We start from the raw sequence: 25,760 nt of genomic DNA on the forward strand, positions 1-25,760 counted from the left end.
CGAGAGGCAGATGGATAGGGCCGAAAGAGATGAATAAGTTGTCTGAATACAGTTCTAAGTCAGATAGTTCAAGAGACACAACTTCCTTTGGCAGAAAATTTGAATTATAAAGCAGGCAAGGTAAAATATTTGAGATTTGAATCCAAGTAACTGCATGTTATGAGCTAAAGATATCAACAACAATAAGAACAATTCATGCTTTTGGTAAACTTTTTCTCTGGCTAACCAGCCAGGGAAAATATTGCAAATAAAAATAAATCAAGATGAAAAGTAAATTGTAAAAACAAAGACATAACCAGTTTTGAACACACTGTCTTCTGAACCAGCATCATATTCCCTTTTTCTGCCTCCTGGGAAAGGCTGAAGTGAGACTTGAATCTAGGGACAACTGTGCTGGGACAGGGCCTAAGGAACTCATTTCCTGCAACAGGAAATGCTGAGAGAGAAGCCATGAAATGACAAGTTTATAACTGGAAAATGACTAGTTCTTAAACTGCAAAACAGTAATATGAACTCATCGTGCATGATCTGGACCTTGATTGCTCTTTGCTCTAGCAGATGAATAAGTAGCATAAAAAAAAAAATCTGTGACTGGTAGTGCTTACAGAGAAACTAGTCAGTTCATTCTTTAAATCTTCTCCATGAGCAGAACAGGATAGATTTATAACTTTAACTAAGGGAGATAATTAGGGCAGATGCCAGATGTTCTAAATGGGAATTTAAAATAAGCTAACTTTAACCCCAATGTATATTAAAGATATGTGTAGAAGTTAAGATTATAGTAAGAGATAGGAGATAAATTATTTTCTATTTAAGGCTAGAGAATTCCCAGAGTTAGATTAAACAGTAAATAAGAACATCTAAAGATCAGATGGAGGCAATGGATTGTTCCCTGTTTAAATTTCTTTAAACCTTGCTCTGAACTGTATTTTATATTTAAGTTTGGATATGCCAAGAGTAATTACCTTTAACATAGAAATACTTGCTTTTATAAAAACAAAAGCACATGATGAAAGTTACATTACTCATTTCTTTTACATAACTACAACCACTGAAAGCTTACAATTCGGAGCATATGACTAAAGATTAGCAAGGTGCAACCATCCAACTTTTTTCTATCTCCTCCACCTATTCCTGATGGAGTGCCTAGGAAGAAATAGTTAATGCCAGGTATACCAAGAGTAGAAGTTCATACCTAAAACAAATACTAGAAAATGTCACATTCCTTACTGAGGTTCTCTTTCCATTACAGTAAGTTTTTAAGCCACACCTGATTTGTAACTGAGAGGTAGACTGTGAGATTTAATAAATTTTTAGAACGGACAGTCCTAATTGTGCAGTGCACCTATAAGGCCTTACTGATGAGGGAGACAGGTTAGTTCTATTAAAATTCAGAACTACTAAACAGACCTCCCTAAAACAATGACCTTGGCTTAATAATTATAGATATGATGGCCTAATTTCGGTAATGAAAAAAATTGCCTTAGGAGTTTGGGATTAACATATACATATATGTTATTTATATGTATATTAACATATACACATTCCCATATTTAAAATAGATAACCATCAAGGACCTACTGTATACCACAGGGAATTATACTCAATATTTTGTAATAACCTATAAGGGAAAATAATATATATTTTATTTTACATATATATATATATAAAACTGAATCACTTTGCTGTACACATGAAACTAATGCAACATTTTAAATCAATTATACTTCAATTTAAAAAAAAGGCTAAAAAAATTGCCTCAGTAGTAACTACTCACCGTTTTCTACATTTGCCAGTCGATGCAGAAGGGGCAGCCAGACCAGGCACTGCGGGGGAGGATCTGACATGAGTGTGTCCAAGAAACCATTTAAGGTGACTTTTTTCTGCATCAAAAAACCCATAAAAATTTAGAATCAAGAATAATCTTAATTTACCTGCTATGTAAATATCATTTGAGATAGAAGAAACAAGACATTCAATTAACCTCTAATAAATAAACAGCTTGAAACTAGTTCTGAATTTAAAACATTAATTGCTTGTTATATTTAAACCTACATAAGACTGGATTATCTCCACTGAGGCTGAGTCAATATTATCACAAGGAATAAAACAATTCTGAGGGGATCATTTTCATACATGAGGGACAGTATGAAAATGATGAGGAAAGATGGAGAGTAGACATTCTCCATAAAATTTTACCCAATAGTACATCACAGCACACTCGACAATTCCCGTATCAGTCTTCTAAATTTGTAGAACAGCTTCCCTTTCAAAGCTCCTCAACTTCCATAAGGACTAAATATTTTGTGGTTAATGTGAATGGTTCTGCTATACAAGATTAGGAGTGAATCCTGTTCGGAGGGAGCTATCCTTCCCTGTTAGAAAAGACCACTCTAAATTAAAAAAAAATTCTCTTCTCTACTTTCTTTATGTATCTTTTCTTACAATTCAGTCGGATTCTGTGTCATTATCCTGGGCTTTTCTGATGCAGAAAAGAAATGTATTTTATCTATAAGTTTCTTTCAAAATGAAAAAATAAGAAGTTATATTAATATATGATATTTTCATAGTATGAATGACAAAAAATCTACATGCAAAAATCACTACTTTATTTAAATTTTTGAATTAGAATATCAAGGTGGATGGGATAGTTTTATATTTTTAGATAAGAAATCAGCCCTGAAGAGCTACAGTGCCTTTTCAAGGCTTAAACCTTACACTTGTCCTTGTAATTCACAAAACAACTGTCTTGGTACCTTTCTATTAATGTTTTCTTATTGGCAGATATTTACAGTTTTAGCTTTACCTCATAATACTAAATAAGCTTTTTATAGGGTTGTTATTAGCATTATAATTAAAAGATAAATTATGTAAAGTATAAGTAATGAGACAGTAGTTTTTCAAAAGCTACTACAATTCATATGTCTAAAATAATACTGTGTTTCAAACCAATCACTTGGGGCGACTTTGCAATGAAGCAATTAAAGCAATTTTGGAATTTCATCATTCGAACTGCTGCTATAGCCAGTTTATGAAGCACAAAAATAAACTGGTCTTATTATTTTTATTAGTGTTGCCTCTTTTTGTACTTTACATGATTTTATCTATTTTGACCATTCATCATACTGGCTAAAAATCACTACTGGAAGTCAAGAAATGCTACTATGATTTCCACATACATAAATTTCTCATCATTGAGGGTATATAAAAGATTATATAATAGGCAGTCTCTAGGATATTTCAAAAGGAATTTTGAGCAATGGCAACATCCTATAAATTTTTTTGAATAGATAAATTCTATTAGATTAAAAAAGTCCTATTATTCTGGCTGACTTTTAATGAGAAATACTCTGAGGCATTAGTATATTTCCTGAGGATTCTACAATGCACTACCTAAAATCAACAAATGTACAAACAAACAAGTAAATCCAGGGGCAGAGAGATCAGTTTGGGGTTTAATGCAATAGGCCAGGCAATCGAGGATGATGAGGAGAGAGATCTGAGAAAATTCTAGAAGGTGAAATCAGTAGGACTTGGTGATTATGAGAAGTTCTGGGTGAAGAAGTTGTACAGAAGGAGGCTTAGGTGAATGGATCCATTCTGAGGTCACCAACTCGTAAGGGAAAGGGAACTCCAAAGAGGAGTATGCTTTAGCTGGGGACAGAGGCCAGGTATCTAAGCCAGCCTGGGGGTGAGGGCGTGGGAAAGGCCAGAAAGGCTTCCTGGGTGAGAACCCATCCTCCTCACCGCCCCCCACCCCGCCCCGCCCAGCGGCAGTAGAGTTTGATACTTAAAGTATCAAGCCATCCCTTCTCTTATTGAGTGTATGGATACATTTATAATTCTATATAAATCCATGACCTACGGGGATGCCCAAGGCACCACCTTTGACCTCTTAGATCACCAAGTAAACAGACAGATGAGGTTTACTAGCTGGAGGTAAATGCAGCTTTTCAGTGGCTGCTAAGCACTAATTTCTTATTTAACGGATCCTTTTAGAGGACACACTTGGTTAGTTCGGATTTTTAAAAATTGTAAACAAATCTTCAGTTTATGGGTTTCTAAATCTCCACTATGCTGTGCTGAAGAATAGTTCTAGACATGTAGATTTTCCACATGACTGGAGAGTACAAACACGGAGAGTCCCCCAAACTAAGCAGCTTCCCTTGGCTGACTTGTACCACCCCCAGTTAAAACATGTTGCTCTGAGACCCAATGTAGTGGAAGATTTAGGGCCTCCCAGATGGCATGGGGCATGTGCTGTGATTCCTTTCTTGTCTCCTTTGCTAAATTGGTGAAGCTCGGTGCTGGGTCAGACTCATGTTTCATGTGAGGCTGAGTAACAATTCAACCCTTTTGATAGTGTGGTGGTAGTAATGTGTCCGAGGGTATAGCGTTGCTGTAGGGGTTACATTAGACAATGCAAATAAAGAACTTAGCATGATGCCTGGTTCATGGTCAGGAAACACCACCTATTATTATTATCCAAATGTGTTGAGTTCAGTTACTGATTCAGAGGTCATTTGTCAGAAGCTGGAAGATACACTACAAGTTACCATGAAGAAGTAGTGACTTGGAGTGACACACAGGAGAGCAGCCACTGAGAGATACTTCCTTAAACAAGTTTTCTCCTACCTGTTGAGAGAAACAGGATCTAGCTGACTGTTCTGTGTAACCAAATGAAGGCCCTTCAAACACTGCTGTGGGTAGTTTGAGAACTTCCCGCAGGAACTGATCGTATCGTCCATAAACCATCACCCCACTGGAGTCAGAAATCATTGAGAAAATATCTGATGGATGGAAAAGGAAAGATCTTTATTCATCACATAAAGATTCCCCACTGTTTTAGTTCAATATATCTACCGCAAATAACAAAAAACGTGGCAGAAACTAAATATTTAATTTATTATGAAAGAATAATATGAAAACTAGTTTTTGTGCTGAGATATTCCTGGCATGGTGTTTTCTCTGGTGTCTTTCTGTCGATGATTCTGGCAAACAGCATTAACTAGTAATTTGGATAAAATTAGCACATTTTGATAAGACAGAGAACATCACATTTTTAGTTTGAGGTCAATTATCAACTCATATATAACTCGACGGGAGGCAGTTTTGTACATGTGAGAAATATGCTTACCTCTTTTGAAATACACAATGAAAATATTACGACAATGTTAGGGTGTGTGTGTATCTAGCAAGTGAGCTATTTACCCGTCTATATTGTCACTAAAACGTTTGGGTTTTGGTTTAAGATATTGAAAAATGAAAGACATAATGGGGATAAGGATGCAATGAAAACACTTGATTAACTTCCCACAGAAGCAGAAAACTTCCTATAAATCACAGTGTTCTGGGTGGAAGGGAATTGATTTATGGGGAAGGGTCTTTTGCCTCATGCAGTCGAGAGGAAGCCTGGCCTTGCCGACGATCAGTCAGGTAAAGTCAGGGTTCCAGATTATTCTCAGCAGAGCCACTGGCTTCACTGAGCCTCTTTTCTTCAGTTTCTGCCACTGTGGGCACTTAATGAATATTACTGGCATAATTTCCCAAGGCACTCTATAATTCCTCTGTGGAGATCACTACTGGAAGGAAAGGGTTGGCTATTATATGGTTTGTCACCATGCTAGATTGTAACTAGGCCAGCACAGCTGCTGGGATAAACTGTTGTAAAGTCAATATGCTACCTCTGCTCATTTTGGACTTAATTTTTCAAGGTCAAAATGTAATCTGGGGGCATTGTTTTACACCGCAGCCAGATGTTAAGCATATTATAGGCTTTCATTGGATTATGTTTTGAGGATGTGAATTGGCTCTCATTTTCTTTAAATAGTCCACTTACAAAGGGTTTCTATTGTGTTTAAAATAGTTAATCAATTATGAAGCTGCAGCAATTCTACATGAGCAACAAAAATTAATGTTGTTCTCATTCACTTTCACAATATTGTTTACTTAGTGAATTTCATCTCTCATGTTTCATTATAACTAGTCAAAAAAAGAAGTTTCCAACAGCAAAAAAACCCAAAAAAACCAAAACCAAAACTCTTGTATAATTCCACATGTAGAAACTCAAGAATTCCAATCAAAAGGAGGAACAAGAAACCTTGAAGAGGTAAGTGTACTTTCTCATTAAAGCTGCCATGTTGTTTGTTTGGGGGCCGGGTGGTTAACTGTCATGTGGCCATCCTGCTGAACTTCTAGATTTGGGTTTTCTAGGCCAGGGCACATTTTGAAAAGTAGCTTAGGCTTTTCAAATCTCCCACTGAAATAATTTAAACAACATCTCTAACTGGAGTAAAAGCAGAAGGGGTACCAACAGTGACCCTTTCACAAACTTGAAGCTAATATTAAATTCATTTGTACTGATAAAGTTCTACTAGGCAACAGCCAAACTAGGGCTCAGTCCCTGGGATTAAAGGGAAGTGGCTGTTAATGACCACTCAGGTTTTTAAAAGGAAATGAGGGGACTCTGAGGAAGCTCTCAACATGGTATGTGTTTGTACCTTAATCTTGGGCCCTCTGTTTTATATATATATATATATATAGATAGATATAGATATATACACACACACTCATATATATACACACATATATGTGATATTCTTATAACATGAAATATATGTGTATCTCTATAATATAGAGGGCTGTTTCAAGGATTAAGCTAGTTACTAGATGAAAAGCACACAGATGCATACTTGGCACCTATATATGGTACAGAAATGTTATCTGTTTTTATTATTAATTTTATATCACACTTTTCTGCCATTTACCTTGTATGTTTAGACTTTGCCTCTCCAATAGGACTGTTCTATAAGGTTCTAAATCATAGTCTAAATTACCTTTGTGTTTCCTGCAGCACTTTACAATGATACTTCAGAAGGACTTACATTCATTGATTTATTAAACTAAAATTAACTTGGCACCTAATAAACATGAAATTGTGCTAAGCAATGGTTATACAGAAAAATCAGGACATGGTTCTTGCCCTCTGGGAGGTCCCAGTCTATTGGGGATGACAGAGATGTGGTTGCATCCTGGATGACACGACATCATGTACGGTGACAAGGTGGTGTGAGTACAGGAGCGGTAGGGTGTACAGGGTGCAGCAGGAGCTCAGAGAGAGGGTTCCTAGAGCGAGGATTGAGTCAGGGAAGATTTCCTTACAAAGGGGACTTCTAGGTCAAGTATAAAGAACTATCAGTAATGAAGGAGGTACTGAAGAATTAAAGACAGGCCAGCAAGTTAGAAATACTACCCTGGAGGTAAGCTTGGAGGCCGAACAACCTGTTCAGTAATACAAACTCAGGAAATACAAGGTGTTTGCCATAAACAAGGCCTCCCCAGAAGCTTTAGAATAGCACCTGACTTTCCAGGCTTATTGCACTGGATTCAGAATTCCTTAAGATCCTTAACAGCCTATAATCAGACCAAAACCAGTTTGACAGAAACAGAATATATTATATTAGGTCCGTTTATGTATAGGTAGCTATGTCCCACACCTGCAGGGTGCGCCCTCACACTCTCTGCTGCCTGGGGTACCTGATGAACACCCTGCATATTGGTTCCTGGTGGACCTGAGTACTGGAAATTGGGATGCAACATAGGGGTTATTGTTCCTTTTAAAGCATTTAAAGCAGCTTTTAAAACTCAGCTTTAAAATTTCTGCTGTTTTCTACTCTTTTGCTTTTTAAAATTTCTAAATTATTTTCAGCCAACTATTCTTGCCCTGTGTTCTCCAACATGAAGGGACTAGTTGGAATGAACTAAATCTCTTTCATTCCTATGCACAAAAATAGAAAAACTGCCAAACAAGCGTAGTTGGCATATTGGCGTAAAGTGAATTCGAATTTAAAGAAGGAAAATCCCAAGACATTCCATATCCTTTCATTTTATTTTTCTTATTATAAAGGCAATGCTTATTATAAAATCATTACTCCACCTGTTTTATGATTAAATGCAAGCCAGCAAAAGAAGACGAAAGAAAACCCACAATTCCACTTACCAAGAGTCAACCACGGTAAATGGGAGTGTTTCCTTAATTTCTCTTTCTGATTTTTCATTGTTGATGTATAGGAATGCCAGAGATTTCTGTGCATTAATTTTGTATCCTGCAACCTTACCAAATTCACTGATTAGTTCTAGTAGGTTTCTGGTGTCATCTTTAGGATTTTCTATGTATAGTATCATGTCATCTGCAAACAGTGACAGTTTTACTTCTTTTTAAATTTGTATTCCTTTTATTTCTTTTTCTTCTAATTGCCGCGGCTAGGACTTTCAAAACTATGTTGACTACGAGTTGTGAGAGTGGACATCCTTGTCTTGTTCCTGATCTTAGTGGAAATGCTTTCAGTTTTTCATCACTGAGCATGATGCTTGCTGTGGAGGGGAAGCTGGGACAAAGTGAGAGAGTGGCATGGACATATATACACTACCGAATGTAAAATAGATAGCTAGTGGGAAGCAGCCGCATAGCACAGGGAGATCAGCTCAGTGCTTTGCGACGACCTAGAGGGGTGGGATAGGGAGGGTGGGAAGGAGGCTCAAGAGGGAGGGGATATGGGGATATATGTATGCATATGGCTGATTCACTTTGTTGTACAACAGAAACTAACACAGTATTGTGAAGCAATTATACTCCAATAAAGGTCTATTAAAAAAAAAAAGTCAACCATGGCTGTCTGTGGGTGGATTTGCCCATATTTGTTCATTCAGCCAATGAACATTGTTCATTCTGTTTGAACAATTCAATTTGTTCATTCAATCACTGAAATATTGGTGACTAAGGATACTCATTTCTGATTAACATTTTGGAGAGGTTCTTCCAACCAAACTGCTTTTAGCTAAATTGTTTTGGGCCAAATTGCTTTCAACTGACTTACCTTGAAATCATTAAAACTACCTTTCTGGGATTAACTATGCAGTGACTCCTCATTCAGAGAACTGGGGCACGATTAGGTCTGCTGCTCTGCCAGAAGGTACCGTGAAATGTCGCGATCACACAGTCTGTTTCTCTACAGAATTTGTGACTCTCTGAAGCTTATTTCTGCACACTGGAGAACAGTTTCTTTCCAATGGGACTCGTGCATTTGTGACTTCTTTCACTGAGCTGCAGAGGATTGACTTTGGCCCCTGGAAAGCATGCACGCTTTGCTCACTGATCGTGGGTATTTGGTGAATGATGGGATGGGGTGAGAAAACAGCACTGGAGCAGTTACACTGTTTGCTTTGAAATCCCAGACTTGTGGGAGAACTTTGAGGGATTTGACAAGTGGTAAAGATCTGCTCGAACACTTAGTTAAATCTTGAATTTTGTAACTGTGCTGATGTCATTTGTTGCTTACCTGACAACCATCCCCTTCAGTTTTACTGGCCCCAAATTTCATCCTGGGCTATGGGAAAGCAGTGGCCCTTCTCAGCCCAGGAGGTTAGAACGACTGGAAGACTCCCTGACCATCAGGGGCACTCCTTTCCTGTCAGCAGTGGTTGATGTAGTAATTGGTCTGTGATGCCACCCTGGCCATGAGATGTAAGGGCTGGGGGCCTCTGGAGTGGGTGTGACTCCTGAAATTGCTGTACCCCCTTTTACCTTCAGGAGAAGGATAAAATCTGACACAGAGGAGAGCTGAGTGGAAAGATGGGAAGCACCTGGGTCTTTGATGGTCAGCATGAACCTGGTTAGTGAAACGCTCTGAGGAGTTCTGAAGTGCAGAAAACTGGTTTTCTCAGTTTTCCTCAAACTTATTTTATTAAGGGACCCTTTTCTCCAAGTACCTAACATTGAATAAGTATTTGGAAATGTTTCTTAAGACTTTGGAAAAAACCTTTACCTACTGTCCTCAGCATAAGTGGCCAAGGGTGACATGGGGTCAGTAGGCAAGGCCCTCAGGAGTTTCTTCTTCTGCCCTGGTTCATTTTGCTAAACTTTCTCTTCCCAGCCTAACCCTGAAGGAAATGCTTTAGGGATTACTCTAAGTTATTTTTTTTTAAAAGGACATTGTTTCTGCCACCTTCTAATTTAGCTGTTATCCTCAATCAAGTACTGAGGTAGATGTCTTTAAAGTTTTACATCTTTCAGGCTAACTGAAGAGAGACTAAACTGGACCTTGTAGGGTCTGCTTGGGCTTCTCTGAAACTTGAGTGCACTTGGCTGGTCCATGAAAGGAGGTTCCTGGGAGTGAGGGAAGATGTGTGGTTATGTGGGGTTCCCATTATCTACTGCTCCAATGACATAACTCTTCTTGGAACATGTCTGGGGAAATTCCAAAGGAATAAAGGTCCCCCCCCACCCCGACCCCGGTATCCTTCTTTATTCTTCCTCTGTTGGTACATCAAGAAGCAAGAGATTACATTCAGCAGCGGACAGGCAGCAGGTGACAAAAGAGCCTAAAGGCTGTGAGTCATGGAGGCCTGCAGCCAACAGGGACCCTACAGGTACCTAGCAAAATCCCCAAGTTTAGGATGGAGAAGGAAGTTGAGGACTAAAGAAGTGAAGTGATTTCCACAGAATAATCAGCAAATTAGTCACACAGCTGGGCCTGCAACCTGGGACTCCCAATTCCCATGACAGTGCTCTTTGTCATACGGCATTATAACTCAGACTCATAATATTTAGGGGAAGGGAGAGGGTTACATGACAATTTCTCTTCAAAACATCCACCTATACATGATTTTAAACTAGTTAGAAATGAAAATGCTTGCACGCTATACACCCACTCTAGGCCTACTAAATCAGAAATTCTGGAAATGAGATCCCAGAAATCCATTTTTTTTTTTAAAGCCCTCCAGGTGACTCCATATACACTAAAATTTGAAAACCACTGGTGTACGGGGAAAAAGTCAGGGTTCAATTCCTGGTACCATCTGTGATTAACTCTCTATGTCTCAGCTTCTTTACCTAAAACATGCGAACAAATCAGAAAACTCTCACTTTTGTTGGTTAAAAAACTACCACATTTAGTGACAAAATGTACACAAAAGGCCCATAATCACTCAACACTCTAGCTATCATGTCTTTATTGGCATCAGTTAATTCTCAGTTTATAGTTTCTGTACATAATTCCTATGCCTACACTCTGGCAATGTCTACTTTGGAAACTTTGGAGTGCCCAGTGATTTGAACAGCATTGGTGGAGAAGAATGAGGAATTGTGCCGGGAACTTTGGCTTGAGAGGATCGAGAAACGGAAGGTTGCCCAACGTGGTCTTCGTCTCCCTATGGTGATGGACTTATGCCTGTGAGGCAGTTCTACAGTAAATGAATGTGAAAGAATGTATATCTTACTTTAGTATCATGAACAGTCTAACTGGTGATCCTCAACAGGTTATAAAAAATAATAATCCATACGTAGAAAGAAAACATTCATTTCATTGACATTAATCCAATATGAAAACATTTCTATGACAAAATCCAAGGATCAACGAAGATTATATTTCAAACAACTCTCATAGAATGAGGAAAGTCACAAATGGTCAGGGGGACCTGGCAGGAATGGGGTAGAGGAAAACGTGGTATACAGGAGGGGTAAGCAAACAGAGATGCAGAGAATAACTTACATCTTAATTTGTCCATGATCTTCCCTCCACACAATGTGGCTAAAGCCATTTTGACAGCAAATACTGAAATTTTACCATGGCCTTCCCTGTTTAATGATGATAGAAAAAAAGAGATGTCATGTGAAGAACGTCCAATAACACAGTCTGACATTTTCTGTTCTGTAGAAACCATAGGACAACAGAGCTGCATGCATTACGTAAACATATCCATTTTAAAAAAGGTTATGAATACATTTCAACACGTTTCTGAAAAACTCCTCTATTCGATGTTTCCTTTTTTCAAGAGATTGCAGAATCTTTAAGTTATTCTTTGTCTATGCCCCTTGCTCAAAGCATAGACTGGTAGCCATAGAAGTATGTGCTATTTACCTGAAGATGAAAATTATAGAACATTCTTTTCACTTTGGGTTTCATAAAATAATTTTATGTGTGATGATGCCACAGTTTCTATAATTTATTTAAACAAGGCTTCAGAAAAATCTTAAGTTGTGTGTGTCAGGTAATTCCTCAATTTTAAAAGGGTTAGGGTTAATATGGAGACGTTTTCATCACACTTTTTTTTTCAACAATCGTTTCCTACCCACAAGCCAACTGTCCTTAAAAGTGATACATTTACTTTTCAAAGGGAGTTGGTATTTTAAAGGGGCAAAAGTAAGAGCTCTTTTGAATAGTTCTCCTACCTAAATGACATGAGAGCAGTCAAATCTTTGTTGATTCAAGAGGTATAACTAACTTGTCCTTCACAAAATGTGATATAAAAGGCATTCTATAAGAAGTAGAATATTTCTGCTACATGATTTTTCCAGCTGGAATAAACTGTTTATTATATCCTTGGAACCAGAAGTGTATCATATTAGTAATTCATTTCTTTGGTGGTTGCTACTCTTAAGAATGATCAAAAGAGTTATTTAAAATAATAATGTAGCTGAAAGGTAAGTAGAGTCTGTATTGACAAGGGTTTAGTATATAGAATAAGTAATTTATATGAATAAATTCAGATATCTGACATATTAGAAGAATAAGGCATCATAAATTATTGTGTCTTTGTTCCTTACTAGACTCCAGAGAGGAATCATTTGTTATTCATCTTTGTTGCTGTCGTTCTTAGCATAGTACCTAGAAGGCAGCTAGGCAGAATGCAAAACTGACCCAGTCTTATATGCTAGTGACTATCCTGTTTATATTTCTAAGCCTAAGCAGCAGACTTACATAATTACATATTAGAAATCTTCACTTGGATATCCTGCATCAAACCAAGTATATTCAAAGTAGAACTCATTATCTTTCAAAGCCCTCTCGTAATACTCTGACCAACTAAACTACTAACCTGCTCTTCCTCCTACAGTCCCTCTTCGGGTTGTCAGAATCACCATGTACCTAGTTACCCAGAAATGAATTTTTGGCAAGAGGTCACCCTTGATTTTTTGCTCTTCCTTAATTCACTACCAACCAAATAAATGTTTGAGGTACTCAGATATACCCACTTCACTGTATATTAAACCCACTTCCTTCTTTCCCTTCCGACTGCCATGGCTTCTATCAGCTCTTGCTGATAATAACTTCTTTTTTTTTTTTTAATAAATGTATTTATTTTATTTTTGTCTGCGTTGGGCCTTCGTTGCTGTGCGGGAGCTTTCTCTAGTTGCGGTGAGCAGGGGCTACTCTTCCTTGCGGTGTGCGGGCTTCTCATTGCGGGGGCTTCTCTTGTTGCTGAGCACGGGCTCCAGGTGTGCAGGCTTCAGTAGTTGTGGCATGTGGGCTCAGTAGTTGTGGCTCGCGGGCTCCAGAATGCAGGCTCAGCAGCTGTGGCACACGGGCTCAGTTGCTCCAAGGCATGTGGGATCCTCCCGGACCAGGGCTCGAACCTGTGTCCCCTGCATTGGCAGGCAGACCCTTAACCAACGCGCCACCAGGGAAGCCCTGTAATAACTTCTTAAATGATCTCTCTGCTTGCACACTCATATCACAGATCTGACCATGTTACAGTCAGAGCCCTGTATTCGCGGTTCTGCATCTGCGGATTTAAGCAACCGTGGGTGGATCTAGGGGTTGTCTGTAGGAGACTTGAGCATCCCCGGGTTTTGGTATCAGTAGGCGGTCCTGGAACCAAACCCCTGCAGATACCGAGGGATGATGGTACTTCATTATTTATAACCCTGTTGCCTCCGTTTGCCCGCGGGATATAGTTCTAACCTTATCTGTTTTCTCCAGGCTCATCTGCTACCATTTCTGTTGCACTCCACACCACAGTGCCCTGTCAATGCCCTTCCCCCTATGCTCTGCTCAGGACTCCCCCACACATTCATGGAGTCTCAGCTCAATATCATCATTCACTCTGCTCCGAAAACAGTTCTTCCCCCGATGTGGAAGCAATCACTCTTCCCTTTACTTTTACCTATTATTTGGCATCTGTCACTCACCTATCACCGAATGACCTTGATTTGTTTATTTACGTGTCTGCATGTATTTCGACTCCACACTGTGAGATCCTTGGGGGCAGAAATTATGTCCTCTCAATTAATTGAATTCCCAGTGCCTCACACTTTGTCTCACATAGCGTTAGTGAACAATAAATTCCTTATATTAATTAATGACTTAATCATTATAATAGGTGCCCTAGAATTTTGATTAAGTGGTTCACTAATTTTGGGGCAGGTAGCTGTAATAAAAATGCAATGATTTTGTAAAAACCACCTCATTCAAAATTATTCCATATCCCCTGCATTCCCAATTGCACGGATAACTGGAAGTATCAATAACTTTATTTTAGGAAGTAATTAGCTTCTCTTCCTAAGCTGAAACATGGTTCAAGTAATAACAGGAGAGTCTACAAAGGGTGGAAGAATAGGAGTAACATAGTGATAAAGTAATCTTCAAAATGCAGAGAAACTGAAGAGTATTATATGTGAGACCTCAAGAGCAAATGCAAGTTTCTTTCAATGAGTCAGAGAGAACAATTTATTTTTATTTTTATTTTTTATGCAGTTCACATTTTCAACATTTACTTTAGAGTAGTTTAAGATCTGTAAAACCCAGTGCTTTGAAATGGTCTGGGGTTAATTTCAGGATTAATTTCTATATTTTTTTCCACATCTTTATTGGAGTATAATTGCTTTACAATGTTGTGTTAATTTCTGCTGTACAACAAAGTGAATCAGCTATATGTATACATATATCCCCATATCCCCTCCCTCTTGAGCCTCCCCCCCACCCTTCCTATCCCACCCCCTAGGTGGTCACAAAGCATCGAGTTGATCTCCCTGTTCTATGCAGTAGCTTCCCACTAGCCATCCATTTTACATTTGGTAGTGTATATATGTCAGTGAGAGGACAATTTAACTCAAGAAAGAGGACAGACCACAGATGATGTTGGGACAGAGAGCTCTCCAGAGGATGAAATGATGATAGCTCACGGGTGAATTCTTAAACCTTAGCTTTTAATGCAGAAGGTCCTAGGGAGATTACCAGTCCTGTATTGTTGCTGGAAATGCAAGGTTACTGCTATTAAACCCAAGAGTGGTTGTATCAGAGCTATTTTGCCAAATCGACATAATAAATCTAGATAAATCACCCAGTGGAGGGCAGCTCAATGAGAGTTTTGCAGGAACTGAAGGGTGAAATTAGGTCACTGGAATTTACTGGTATGTAAGCTACTATGTCAGATTGCAAATGTGACCCCTGTCACAAAGAAGGATTCAGGGGTATGCAGGAATGTACACCGTGGGAAGCACGCCAGTACCAGCTGAGTTCAGACCTTGCTCAGCCCTGGCACTGGATAAACCTTTAAGGAGTTGAATGACTGAGTGGAGACGGTGGATTTGGCTATGGAGAATGGAGGCACCCAAGAGTTAAATACAAAGGGATCTTTTAAAAGAACATTTTCAGTAGATATAACAGGATGAAGAAAAGGGGTGGAAAGAGAAAGATTTTCTAAAGGTCTTTGACAAGGTTCCACACCAAAGGCCATTACTTAAACAAAGTCACCTTGGGATCAGGGTCCCTATTTTGTTGTGAAAAAAGAATTGGCATTGACATCAGAAGCAAAAATTAGGGAGAAGGTGGTACATCCCGAATGGAGAACGTAAGAGCTATTCTCATTAGGAATCTTCCTTAGTGGGGGCAGTTTGACTCATGAACAGTCAGTGAAATCTCCTAAGTATCTAAGAAGTGAAAAGTCAAGCTCTTGAGGATGGATAACAGGAAGCTCCTAGGAGTCTTGGGCAAACAAGCAGGAAAGCGGCATATTGTTCCAAAGTGAGTTCTGTACATGCAATGCCTCTAGGAGTGAAGTGGTTAAATGGCACATATGGAATGTCGGCACAATTCAGGAAGCAGACCCACCAGAGTGTGCTGAGGATGAAAAACGTAGATTGTCCCTAATGCTGCAGGGCAAATGGTGCTCCAAGAGGAGCACTAGAAAAGTCTCCACGCTTGTCTTGCTTTTATGAAAGGCTACGGCCACAGCACACCTCTAATTTCACGTGTAGTTCAGATTGCCACCTCAAGAAACAACAGATGCCATATGATCCAGCAATCCCACTCCTGGACATGTACCCAGAAAAACTCTTAATTTGAAAAGATACATGCACCCCAATGTTCATAGCAGCACTATTCACAGTAGCCAAGACACGGAGTCAACATAAATGTCTGTCGACAGAGGAATGGATAAAGAAGATACGGTACATAGATACAATGGAATATTACTCAGCCACAAAAAAGAATGAAATAATGCCATTTGCAGCAACATGGATGGACCTAGAGATGATCATACTAAGTGAAGTAAGTCAGAAAGAGAAAGACAAATACCATATGACATCACTTTTATGTGGAACATAAAAAAATGATACAAAGGAACTTATTTACAAAGCGGAAACAGACTCACAGACATAGAAGACAAACTTAGGGTTACCAAAGGGGAAGGAGGTGGGGGAGGGGTACAGTAGGAGTTTGGGATTAGCAGATACAAACTACTGTATATAAAATAGATAAACAACAAGGACCTACTGTATAGCACAGGGAACTATATTCAGTATCTTGTAATAAACCATATGGAAAAGATTATGAAAAAGAAATATATATATAAAACTGAATCAATTTGCTGTACACCAGAAACTAACACAACATTGTAAATCAACTATACTTCAATAAAAAAAAAAAATTAAAAAAAAAAAAGAAAGCATCAACAGAGCCAAATGTGTTTGAGAGTACTGTCTGCAGTGTACAGTGTATACTGGATACAGCATACAGTGTAGCCATTAGAATCATAGACTTTTAGGGCAAGAGTGGGCCTTAGAATCAGTGATCAATGACATGACCTCATAAGCTTTTATTTGCGAATGAAAGGTGCTAGTGTAAAAGGTACAGTAAAAGCTTTAAAAATAAGTTTACTACCAGCCTATCATTTTTATTAAAAGAATAATTTTACTTTTAAAGTAAAACAAAATTTTACTTATTTTAATGTTTTCTCTTTCAATGTAGAGAGAGAACAAAAGGCATATACATATTTTACTCACTTCCCCCTCACTATTTGTTTTTTTGCATCATGAAATAGATTTTTTTTAAGCCAATTATCCTGAAGCTTTTGCCTTGGCAAATTTTACTCTCCTGTTCTAGCTCGACATCAAAATTACCCAATTAAATTGTTATCTTGGTATTTAATTAACACCTAAAAGGATATTTAAGAGAACCAGCAAATTATCAAAGGTAGAAACTAAAATTGCTTCACTAATCAATGTTTCTTTAAATTGTTTATTTCCCTTTATACCTTGTTTGCTCATTCTGAAAAATTTCAAATTTTCCTACAGGATATCTGATTGAAAATGGGAAAAGGAAAGCACTTACCCTTTGGTTAAATATATATATATATATGGAGACTGGTAGAGTGTCTGTCTTAAAAACATGCATTACTTCAAAGTTTGACTCATCATCACAGAAAATGAGTAACTGCTTTACGCTGGACTTTTTCCATGACTATACAAAGAGACAAACTGACTTCTTTTAACTAAGATACTACTTTTAGGGAAAAGTTGTCTGGGAAGGAAAATCTACTTTTGACAAGAAGGAAAAAGAACAAAGAGATACTAATAGGTCTGGGATGGTAGGCTGAAGTTGGAACTGTACAAATTTAATAAACAAGAAAACTCAATTAAATAGTCAGGAGGCCAGCAGGAGATGCTCTCCTGCCCTGCGATGATAACAGAGCCCAACCGGAAAAAGAAAGACTCCTTTCCTGGGAAGGGCTCAGCCAATGAAAAGCCATGGACTCCTTGTTTACTACAGCCCTCCCAACTTCCTTTCCCCCTCTATAAAAGTGCTCTCCTTGCCTTGCCCTGTGGGGACTCTCCAGGATTGCAGACCCTGAAGAGCAATTCCTTGTTGATCCTGAATAAACCCTTTATTCTCCCCTTTCTGGAGAAATAACTGGTAGTCTATTTGCTTTAGGTCAACAGAAACAGAATATAAAATTTCTCCAAGTTCCCAAGAGAGTTCCCTGTTTGAAATTACAGAACCCCAGGACAAATATCAAGTCCCTGAAAGTGAGATTGAATCCTGACCGATTCTTTTTTGAACAGGCTCAAGGAATTATTTCTCTATTTAAGAATACTAAAACCAGGGGTTCTTCTCTTACCAACGTATTTTAGCAAAGCATTTGGAAAGCATTTATGATAAGCAAAGGCCCAGCACTCACCCTTGGGTTTCTCACACACTTTGGTGGCTTAATTCACTGGGAGAACTGCTTCCTCCTCTGTCTTCCACAACATGCCTCTGTCATAAAACGTTTCTCCTCTGGGAATTATTTTGTTCATATGGAACACATATTTATTAACTCAATAAATATTTATTAGCAATGCCTCAGAAGTGGGGCATATAAAGATGAATAAGACGTGGCTCCTACCCTCCAAATTTGCCCATCATCTACTTGGGAGAAGGAGTCAAAACTAGTTAATTTTAATACAACACACTTTAAGGGCAGAGTCCACGTCTTACTCAACTATCATCCCCAGTCTATCGTAGCACCTAGAACATAGCGAGTTCTTAATACTTGTTAGTTAAATTAATGAATGCACACGTTGATATGTTCTGATTTACCACTTAAGTTTTATACTGAGCAATACTAAGTTTTGAGAAAACTACAAAGGTTAACTTAATGACCCTTCATATTAGGTGGTGCAGTCATGTGAGACGTTGAATTTAGAAAGGATCACAGACATAATTACTCTTGTTTTGGGGAGACTAAAGTTAACATGTGAACACATAGAAATAAATCCCTTATTTGGCCCTGGTATCGCTTTGGGCTCCCCATAATGTTAGCAAAACATCCAGGAAAATAATTCCTCATAGCACCGGGCCAGGTGAGTTTGCCAGGAGTTTGTCTAGAATGGAGAATGGAAGGGGCCAAATCTGTTGACATGTCTCCCTCTCTCCCATGAAATCCCACCTGCCACTCATCCAAAGTACATCTGACAGGAAGACGAGTGACATTACGGATGTTCAATTTATCTACAATTAGGAAAATTCTTTGGAAAGAGCTTCCATTTTAGCAACATGTAGGGATCTTGGAACAAGGTACTTCCCACTAGCACAAAATTTTAGTGAGTAGAGAATGTGGACATCTTGGATTTAAGATGTGCTAAGAAAAAAATCACCAAGCCAAGTACATTTTAAAGAGGGAGGCACCTACATAATAAAACGCCAAGAGAAGAACATTTGGTTTCGTGTGACTCTTCTCTTTTTCCTTCATTCTCACCCATCCATAGAGCCTCACATGTAAACAACACGTTTTGTTGGTGTATTTTGCAGTGCATATTCCATTGAACATCAGAATCATTTTTACAACTCAAAAGGCAGAAGGATTTTGGCAGAGTTCCAGGATTATTTCATATCCATGCATCTGAAATAGTGCTGTGGTACCTTTCATCATGTCGGGGGCTCAGCAGTGGGATAGGATATTCAAATGGCTCAGCAAGGTTCAAGATGTCAAACAAAGAGGAAAATTCCAGAATTTTGTATTCTCTATGAAAGACTATTATACGATGGATTTGGAGCTCTGGATGGCTGTCATAAAACTGACTGTAAATCTACAGTGTAAAACGTGTTAAGTCCAAATAGCTCTTTCACATACACTCGGTCAAATATGCCTAAAGATCACAAACTGGAAAGGTTAGGAATGTGAGCATAATAATAATATCCTGTAATAAGCAGGGTAAGTCTGGGGGAAAAAAAGCACATTAATTCTCATATAAAAAGATGAAACAGAAAGCGTGAATAGAGCTGAAGTTAAACTGATGCCTGAAACAAAAGGATTTCCCCCCACTTGCCTCACCTAGTAGGAAGCTGTATGACCTGCAAATTATCTAACCTTTTTGTGTCTCAGCTTCATCACTTACTCAACCTGAAAAATTATAATAATGTAACGCCAAACCAGTAAGATTATTGGCACACGGTAAATGCTGAGTACATCTTAGCATAATTATAATATTATTAACATCATTAGAGAATTTGCATTAAGAACTGACATAGAGGATGGACTTGAGGACACGGGGAGGGGGAAGGGTAAGCTGGGACGAAGTGAGAGAGTGGCATGGATATATATACACTTCCAAATGTAAAATAGATAGCTAGTGGGAAGCAGCCGCGTAGCACAGGGAGATCAGCTCGGTGCTTTGTGATCATCTAGAGGGGTGGGATAGGGAGGGTGGGAGGGAGACGCAAGAAGGAGGAGATATGGGGATATATGTATATGTATAGCTGATTCACTTTGTTATAAAGCAGAAACTAACTCACCATTGTAAAGCAATTATACTCCAGTAAAGATGTTTAAAAAAAAATCTGACTCTACATTAAAAAAATAAGAAAAAAGGAATTGACCTCCAAAAATAGAAAAACCACTGTTTAATATATATCATTGTCCTACTTCAAGTTTTCAAATATATGTGGAAATAATATTCGCTAAAAGTGAGGCCCCTGTCATCTAATCTACTTTATGAGGAACTGTGCCAAGAAGGGAGGCTCCTGAATTGAAATGAGATTAAGTCAACTGACGAAAGTTGATGTTAGTGTTTCCCGGGGAAGCAGGAAGAGGGTAAAGAGAAGCACGTTAAAGTCTGTTGTGAAAATGGGATCCGCCCACATTAGTAACCATGGACATCTAGTGATCTTCTCTGTGGAGGAGAAGTGAAAACAGAGGGTATGAATCTAGATGACAGAGCAAACTTAGACCCGCTAGATTTAGTAAAAGATTGGAGATTAAGGAGGGCTTAATCTCAGAAAAAGAATAAAAAGAAATTAGTGTGATAAGAGCTAAGTCCACCTTTGATTTTCATTCATTTATTCATTCACTCACTGATTCATTATGAGCTGGATATTGGCTCAGGTGCTGTACATATAAAGAAAAAGACACGGTCCCACTTGAAAGTAGCTTGTGGGGGTCAGTCAGATAAGCAGAGAGACAGGCATCTCAAGAGACTATCAGAGTCATGTTCAAGGAACAGTGGGACCTGGAAGAGGGTGAGCAGCTTGGCCATGAGAGCTGAAGGGCTTCACGGTGTATCAGCGTCTATGACCCCACCTCTCCAAAAGGCCATACGTGATCAACTTTGAAGAATTATTTTCTAGGTAACCATTATACCTCAATAAAGGTATATATGTTTGTTTTTTTTTAAAAGAATTATTTTCATCTTGTACCTTTCTGCCATTTTTTTGTTGTTGTTACTTTCAATTCCCTACAAAGTAATAACAGTAAAAGTCCTTAGAACACTTCAAAGAGATTTTCACCCCCACTGGGATATGGACAAGAAGTGAGAGGAAAAGGGCTGCCGAGTTAGTGGGTTCTGAAAGAGAGAGCCTCAGGGGAAGGCTCCTGCCACCAAACAGGGAAGGAGGCAAGGCAGGCCAGTTCCTGGGGGACACGGAAGGAAAGAGAGAAGAGGAGGAGACTGACTTAAGGCTCTGGTCATTTCCTTGTATTCTTCTTCCCTGTCAGCCCTGCTCCCTTCTTCTGAGACCTCCTTTCCCATGCTTCCCAGGCACACCCCTCCATTTCCCTAGAGACACTTAGAGAAGAAAGCACCTGGCTGTAGAAAGGGTCTGCTTAGAAGTTGGCTGGTTAATAGCCCACTAGGTGATATCCCTCCCAAGTATCCTTTTTTTTTTTTTTAAGAAGATGTTGGGGGTAGGAGTTTATTAATTAATTAATTTATTTTTGCTGTGTTGGGTCTTCGTTTCTGTGCGAGGGCTTTCTCCAGTTGTGGCAAGCGGGGGCCACTCTTCATCGCGGTGCACGGGCAACTGACTATCGCAGCCTCTCTTGTTGGAGAGCACAGGCTCCAGATGCGCAGGCTCAGTAGTTGTGGCTCATGGGCCTAGTTGCTCGGCGGCATGTGGGATCTTCCCAGACCAGGGCTCGAACCCGTGTCCCCTGCATTAGCAGGCAGATTCGCCACCACAGGGAAGCCCCCAAGTGTCCATTTTTAGAAGGAAAGTGATCAAGACAGAAACCTTCTAGACTGAAGGGAATGCCTATTCAGTGACAGGACGGCAAGCATGGCATAGGCCATTGGAGGCAAATGCTAGCTCTTGACAGTCTATGAATCATCCTATGTATGTAGTGATGTACTGTATCTTGAGGCTGACTTGGCCGAAGAGCAGAGAAACCTCACAACCGGGAAACTGACCAGAGCCTGCGGCAAGCATGCCCGTGTGAGAACTGAGATCCAGGGATTCTGGCGGGGAGAGGAACAGAAGGGTGCTACTCTTGGGGAACTATGGTTGTGGGAAAGTGAGTCTGGTTCTCGGGGATGCATCCAAGTCACGTGGACCTTGATCCTCATTTCAGGTCACTATTTCTTGGCAGAGTTCAACGGGCTGGGGCTGGTGAACTTTAAGGCACAAGCAAACTAATGAACGTAGTTCTTTGAATACAAATTCTTATTCTGCATGGGTTTAAATTACTGTCTTTCCTTTAAATTTTCTTTTTTTACATTCCCTCTTTATAGAGTCCAGGTTGTTAAGGCATCTCTAACTCTTTTATTTTGGATTTTTCCTCTCCTTTTCTTTTAGTATGTCCATTTAAAATACAGCAAATGAGGGGAAAATCTCCTAAATGTTTCAGTGATTTTGTAATAGCAACAGCACATCATTGATCTACCAGTATCAGGCTCATTCATGTCTACCAAAATACAGAAGGCTCCCCTAAATACTTGGGTTCTGCAAATTAATGCCATTTGCAGCAACATGGATACAAGTAGAGATTATCATACTAAGTGAAGTAAGTCAGAAGGAGAAAGACAAATACCACATGATATCATTTATATGTGGAATCTAAAATATGACACAAATGAACCTATCTACAAACAGAAACAGACCCATGGACATAGAGAACAGACTTGTGGTTGCCAAGGGGGAGGGGGTTGGGAGGGGGATGGAGTGGGAGGTTGGGATTAGCAGATGTAAGCTATTATTTATAGAATGGATAAACAACAAAGTCCTACCGTAAAGCACAGGGAACTATGTTCAGCATCCTGTGATAAACCATAATGGAAAAGAATATGAAAAAGGAATGTATATATATGTATAACTGAATCACTTTGCTATACAGCAGAAATTAACACAACATTGTAAATCAATTATACTTCCATAAAAAGTAAATATTTGGGTACGATGGGATAGGTAGTAGGAAGTGACATCAGATTTCCATACTGGATCTCAATTGGATAATTAGAAGTTTACTATTATAAGAGATAGAATTGAACAGTCATTTTATTCTTGTTTCTATTCTTATATTCACTTCTAAATTGTATTTCCAGGTACTGGGACTTCCTGACGGCTCACCTCTCACATTGCCTAAAATTTCAAAATCCATCAGACAGAAAATTTGTTTTTCAGTAGAACTGCCTGTATTCATTTGCTCTGCCGAAGGAGAGCAGGCAGAAGCATCTGCAGACTGGGGTCTCTATGTGGATGTGTCTGTGAATCTCTACAATGAGATTTCTTTGGGTGGATGTGTTTCTAAATCTACTACAATGAGATTACTGAAAGAATACATCAGGGGCCTTCCTATCTGTAAGAAGATTAGGAATCAAACATTTCTTCTGAACATTTTTGTGAACTACTTTTTTTTTTAACATCTTTATTGGAGTATAATTGCTTTACAATGGTGTGTTAGTTTCTGCTTTATAACAAAGTGAATCAGTTATATATATACATATATCCCCATATCTCTTCCCTCTTGCGTCTCCCTCCCTCCCACCCTCCCTATCCCACCCCTCTAGGTGGTCAGAAACCACCGAGCTGATCTCCCTGTGCTATGTGGCTGCTTCCCACTAGCTATCTATTTTACGTTTGGTAGTGTATATATGTCCATGCCACTCTCTCACTTTGTCACAGCTTACCCCTCCCCCTCCCCATATCCTCAAGTCCATTCTCTAGTAGGTCTGTGTCTTTATTCCCGTCTTACCCCTAGGTTCTTCATGACATTTTTTTTCTTATATTCCATATATATGTGTTAGCATAGAGTATTTGTTTTTCTCTTTCTGACTTACTTCACTCTGTATGACAGACTCTAGGTCCATACACCTCACTACAAATATCTCTATTTCGTTTCTTTTTATGGCTGAGTAACATTCCATCGTATATATGTGCTACATCTTCTTTATCCATTCATCCGATGATGGACACTTAGGTTGCTTCCATGTCCTGGTTATTGTAAATAGAGCTGCAATGAACATTTTGGTACATGACTCTTTTTTTTTTTGTTTTGTTTTTTGTGGTACGCGGGCCTCTCACTGCTGTGGCCTCTCCGTTGCGGAACACAGGCTCTGAACGCGCAGCCTTCAGACGCGCAGGCTCAGCGACCATGGCCCATGGGTCCAGCCGCCCTGCGGCATGTGGGATCCTCCCGGACCGGGGCACGAACCTGTGTCCCCTGCATCGGCAGGCGGACTCTCAACCACTGCACCACCAGGGAAGCCCCCATGACTTTTTTTGAATTATGGTTTTCTCAGGGTATATGCCCACTAGTGGGATTGCTGGGTCATATGGTAGTTCTATTTTTAGTTTTTTAAGGAATCTCCATACTGTTTTCCATAGTGGCTGTATCAATTTACATTCCCACCAACAGGGCAAGCTTTTGCACAGCAAAGGAAACCATAAACAAGACCAAAAGACAACCCTCAGAATGGGAGAAAATATTTGCAAATGAAGGAACTGACAAAGGATTAATCTCCAAGATTTACAAGCAGCTCATGCAGCTCAATAACAAAAAAACAAACAACCCAATCCAAAAATGGGCAGAAGACCTAAACAGACATTTCTCCAAAGAAGATATACAGATTGCCAAGAAACACATGAAAGAATGCTCAACATCACTAATCATTAGAGAAATGCAAATCAAAACTACAATGAGATATCATCTCACACCGGTCAGAATGGCCATCATCAAAAAATCTAGAAACAATAAATGCTGGAGAGGTGTGGAGAAAAGTGAACTACTCTTTACCTTGGTATAATCCTTAAGCTTAGCATCCAACAATCTTGCAATGATTCAGCTACATTATCATAGCTATTTAGAGAACATTTACAGCTCTGTTTTTGAAATGCTCTTCCCAATATTCCCAAACAAAAGTGAAAAATCTATGAGGTTAAGCCCCATCTGTTTCACAAAATACCCCAACCTTATTGTTAATTTGGCCCCATTTCTGTATTTACAGAGTTGGTCCAAATTATAATTATTATTATATTTTTTTGTGGTAGGCGGGCCTCTCACTGCTGTGGCCTCTCCCGTTGCGGAGCACAGGCTCCGGACGCGCAGGCCCAGCGGCTATGGCTCACGGGCCCAGCCGCTCCGCGGCATGTGGGATCTTCCCGGACTGGGGCACGAACCCATGTCCCCTGCATCGGCAGGCGGACTCTCAACCACTGCGCCACCAGGGAAGTCCCCAAATTATTTTTTAGCTTTGATTCCTTATCAAAGCTTTGAATCCTCTAGAAATACCCCAAGATGTAGCAGGAAATTCTCTCTATTTACATTTTCCATTGTTATAACAAATAAAGCTCCTGAAGACTTCAGTAACAGGTCTGAAAGCTGCCATGATCTTGTTAAGGGGACACGACAGAAATGCTGTTATAGAAATTCCATGGCTTGGTTCCACTCTGCCACCTGTCATGTGGAACCACATCTTCCTCTTCCAGCCCTGTCGCTTGGCTACCACAGTG

At 39.3% G+C, this 25,760-nt stretch overlaps 1 protein-coding gene across 9 annotated transcripts in view; it reads right to left on the minus strand.

Annotated features, from left to right (window-relative positions):
* Positions 1–25,760, minus strand: part of DTNA (dystrobrevin alpha) — a gene marked incomplete at both ends in the record, with an annotated part of 127,938 nt that overhangs the window by 65,963 nt on the left and 36,215 nt on the right. For 8 of the 9 annotated variants that reach the window (XM_082853650.1, XM_082853649.1, XM_082853648.1 and 5 more), the window contains 3 exons: positions 1,778–1,883; positions 4,636–4,790; positions 11,550–11,635. In XM_082853650.1, the coding sequence (XP_082709776.1) occupies positions 1,778–1,883; positions 4,636–4,790; positions 11,550–11,635 (347 nt within the window). The remainder of the gene's footprint in view (positions 1–1,777; positions 1,884–4,635; positions 4,791–11,549; positions 11,636–25,760) is intronic. The other variant, XM_082853655.1, reaches the window with a different exon arrangement.

Source organism: Leucopleurus acutus (assembly GCF_964270905.1).
Source record: "Leucopleurus acutus genome assembly, chromosome: 13".
NCBI classification, from domain to species: domain Eukaryota; kingdom Metazoa; phylum Chordata; class Mammalia; order Artiodactyla; family Delphinidae; genus Leucopleurus; species Leucopleurus acutus.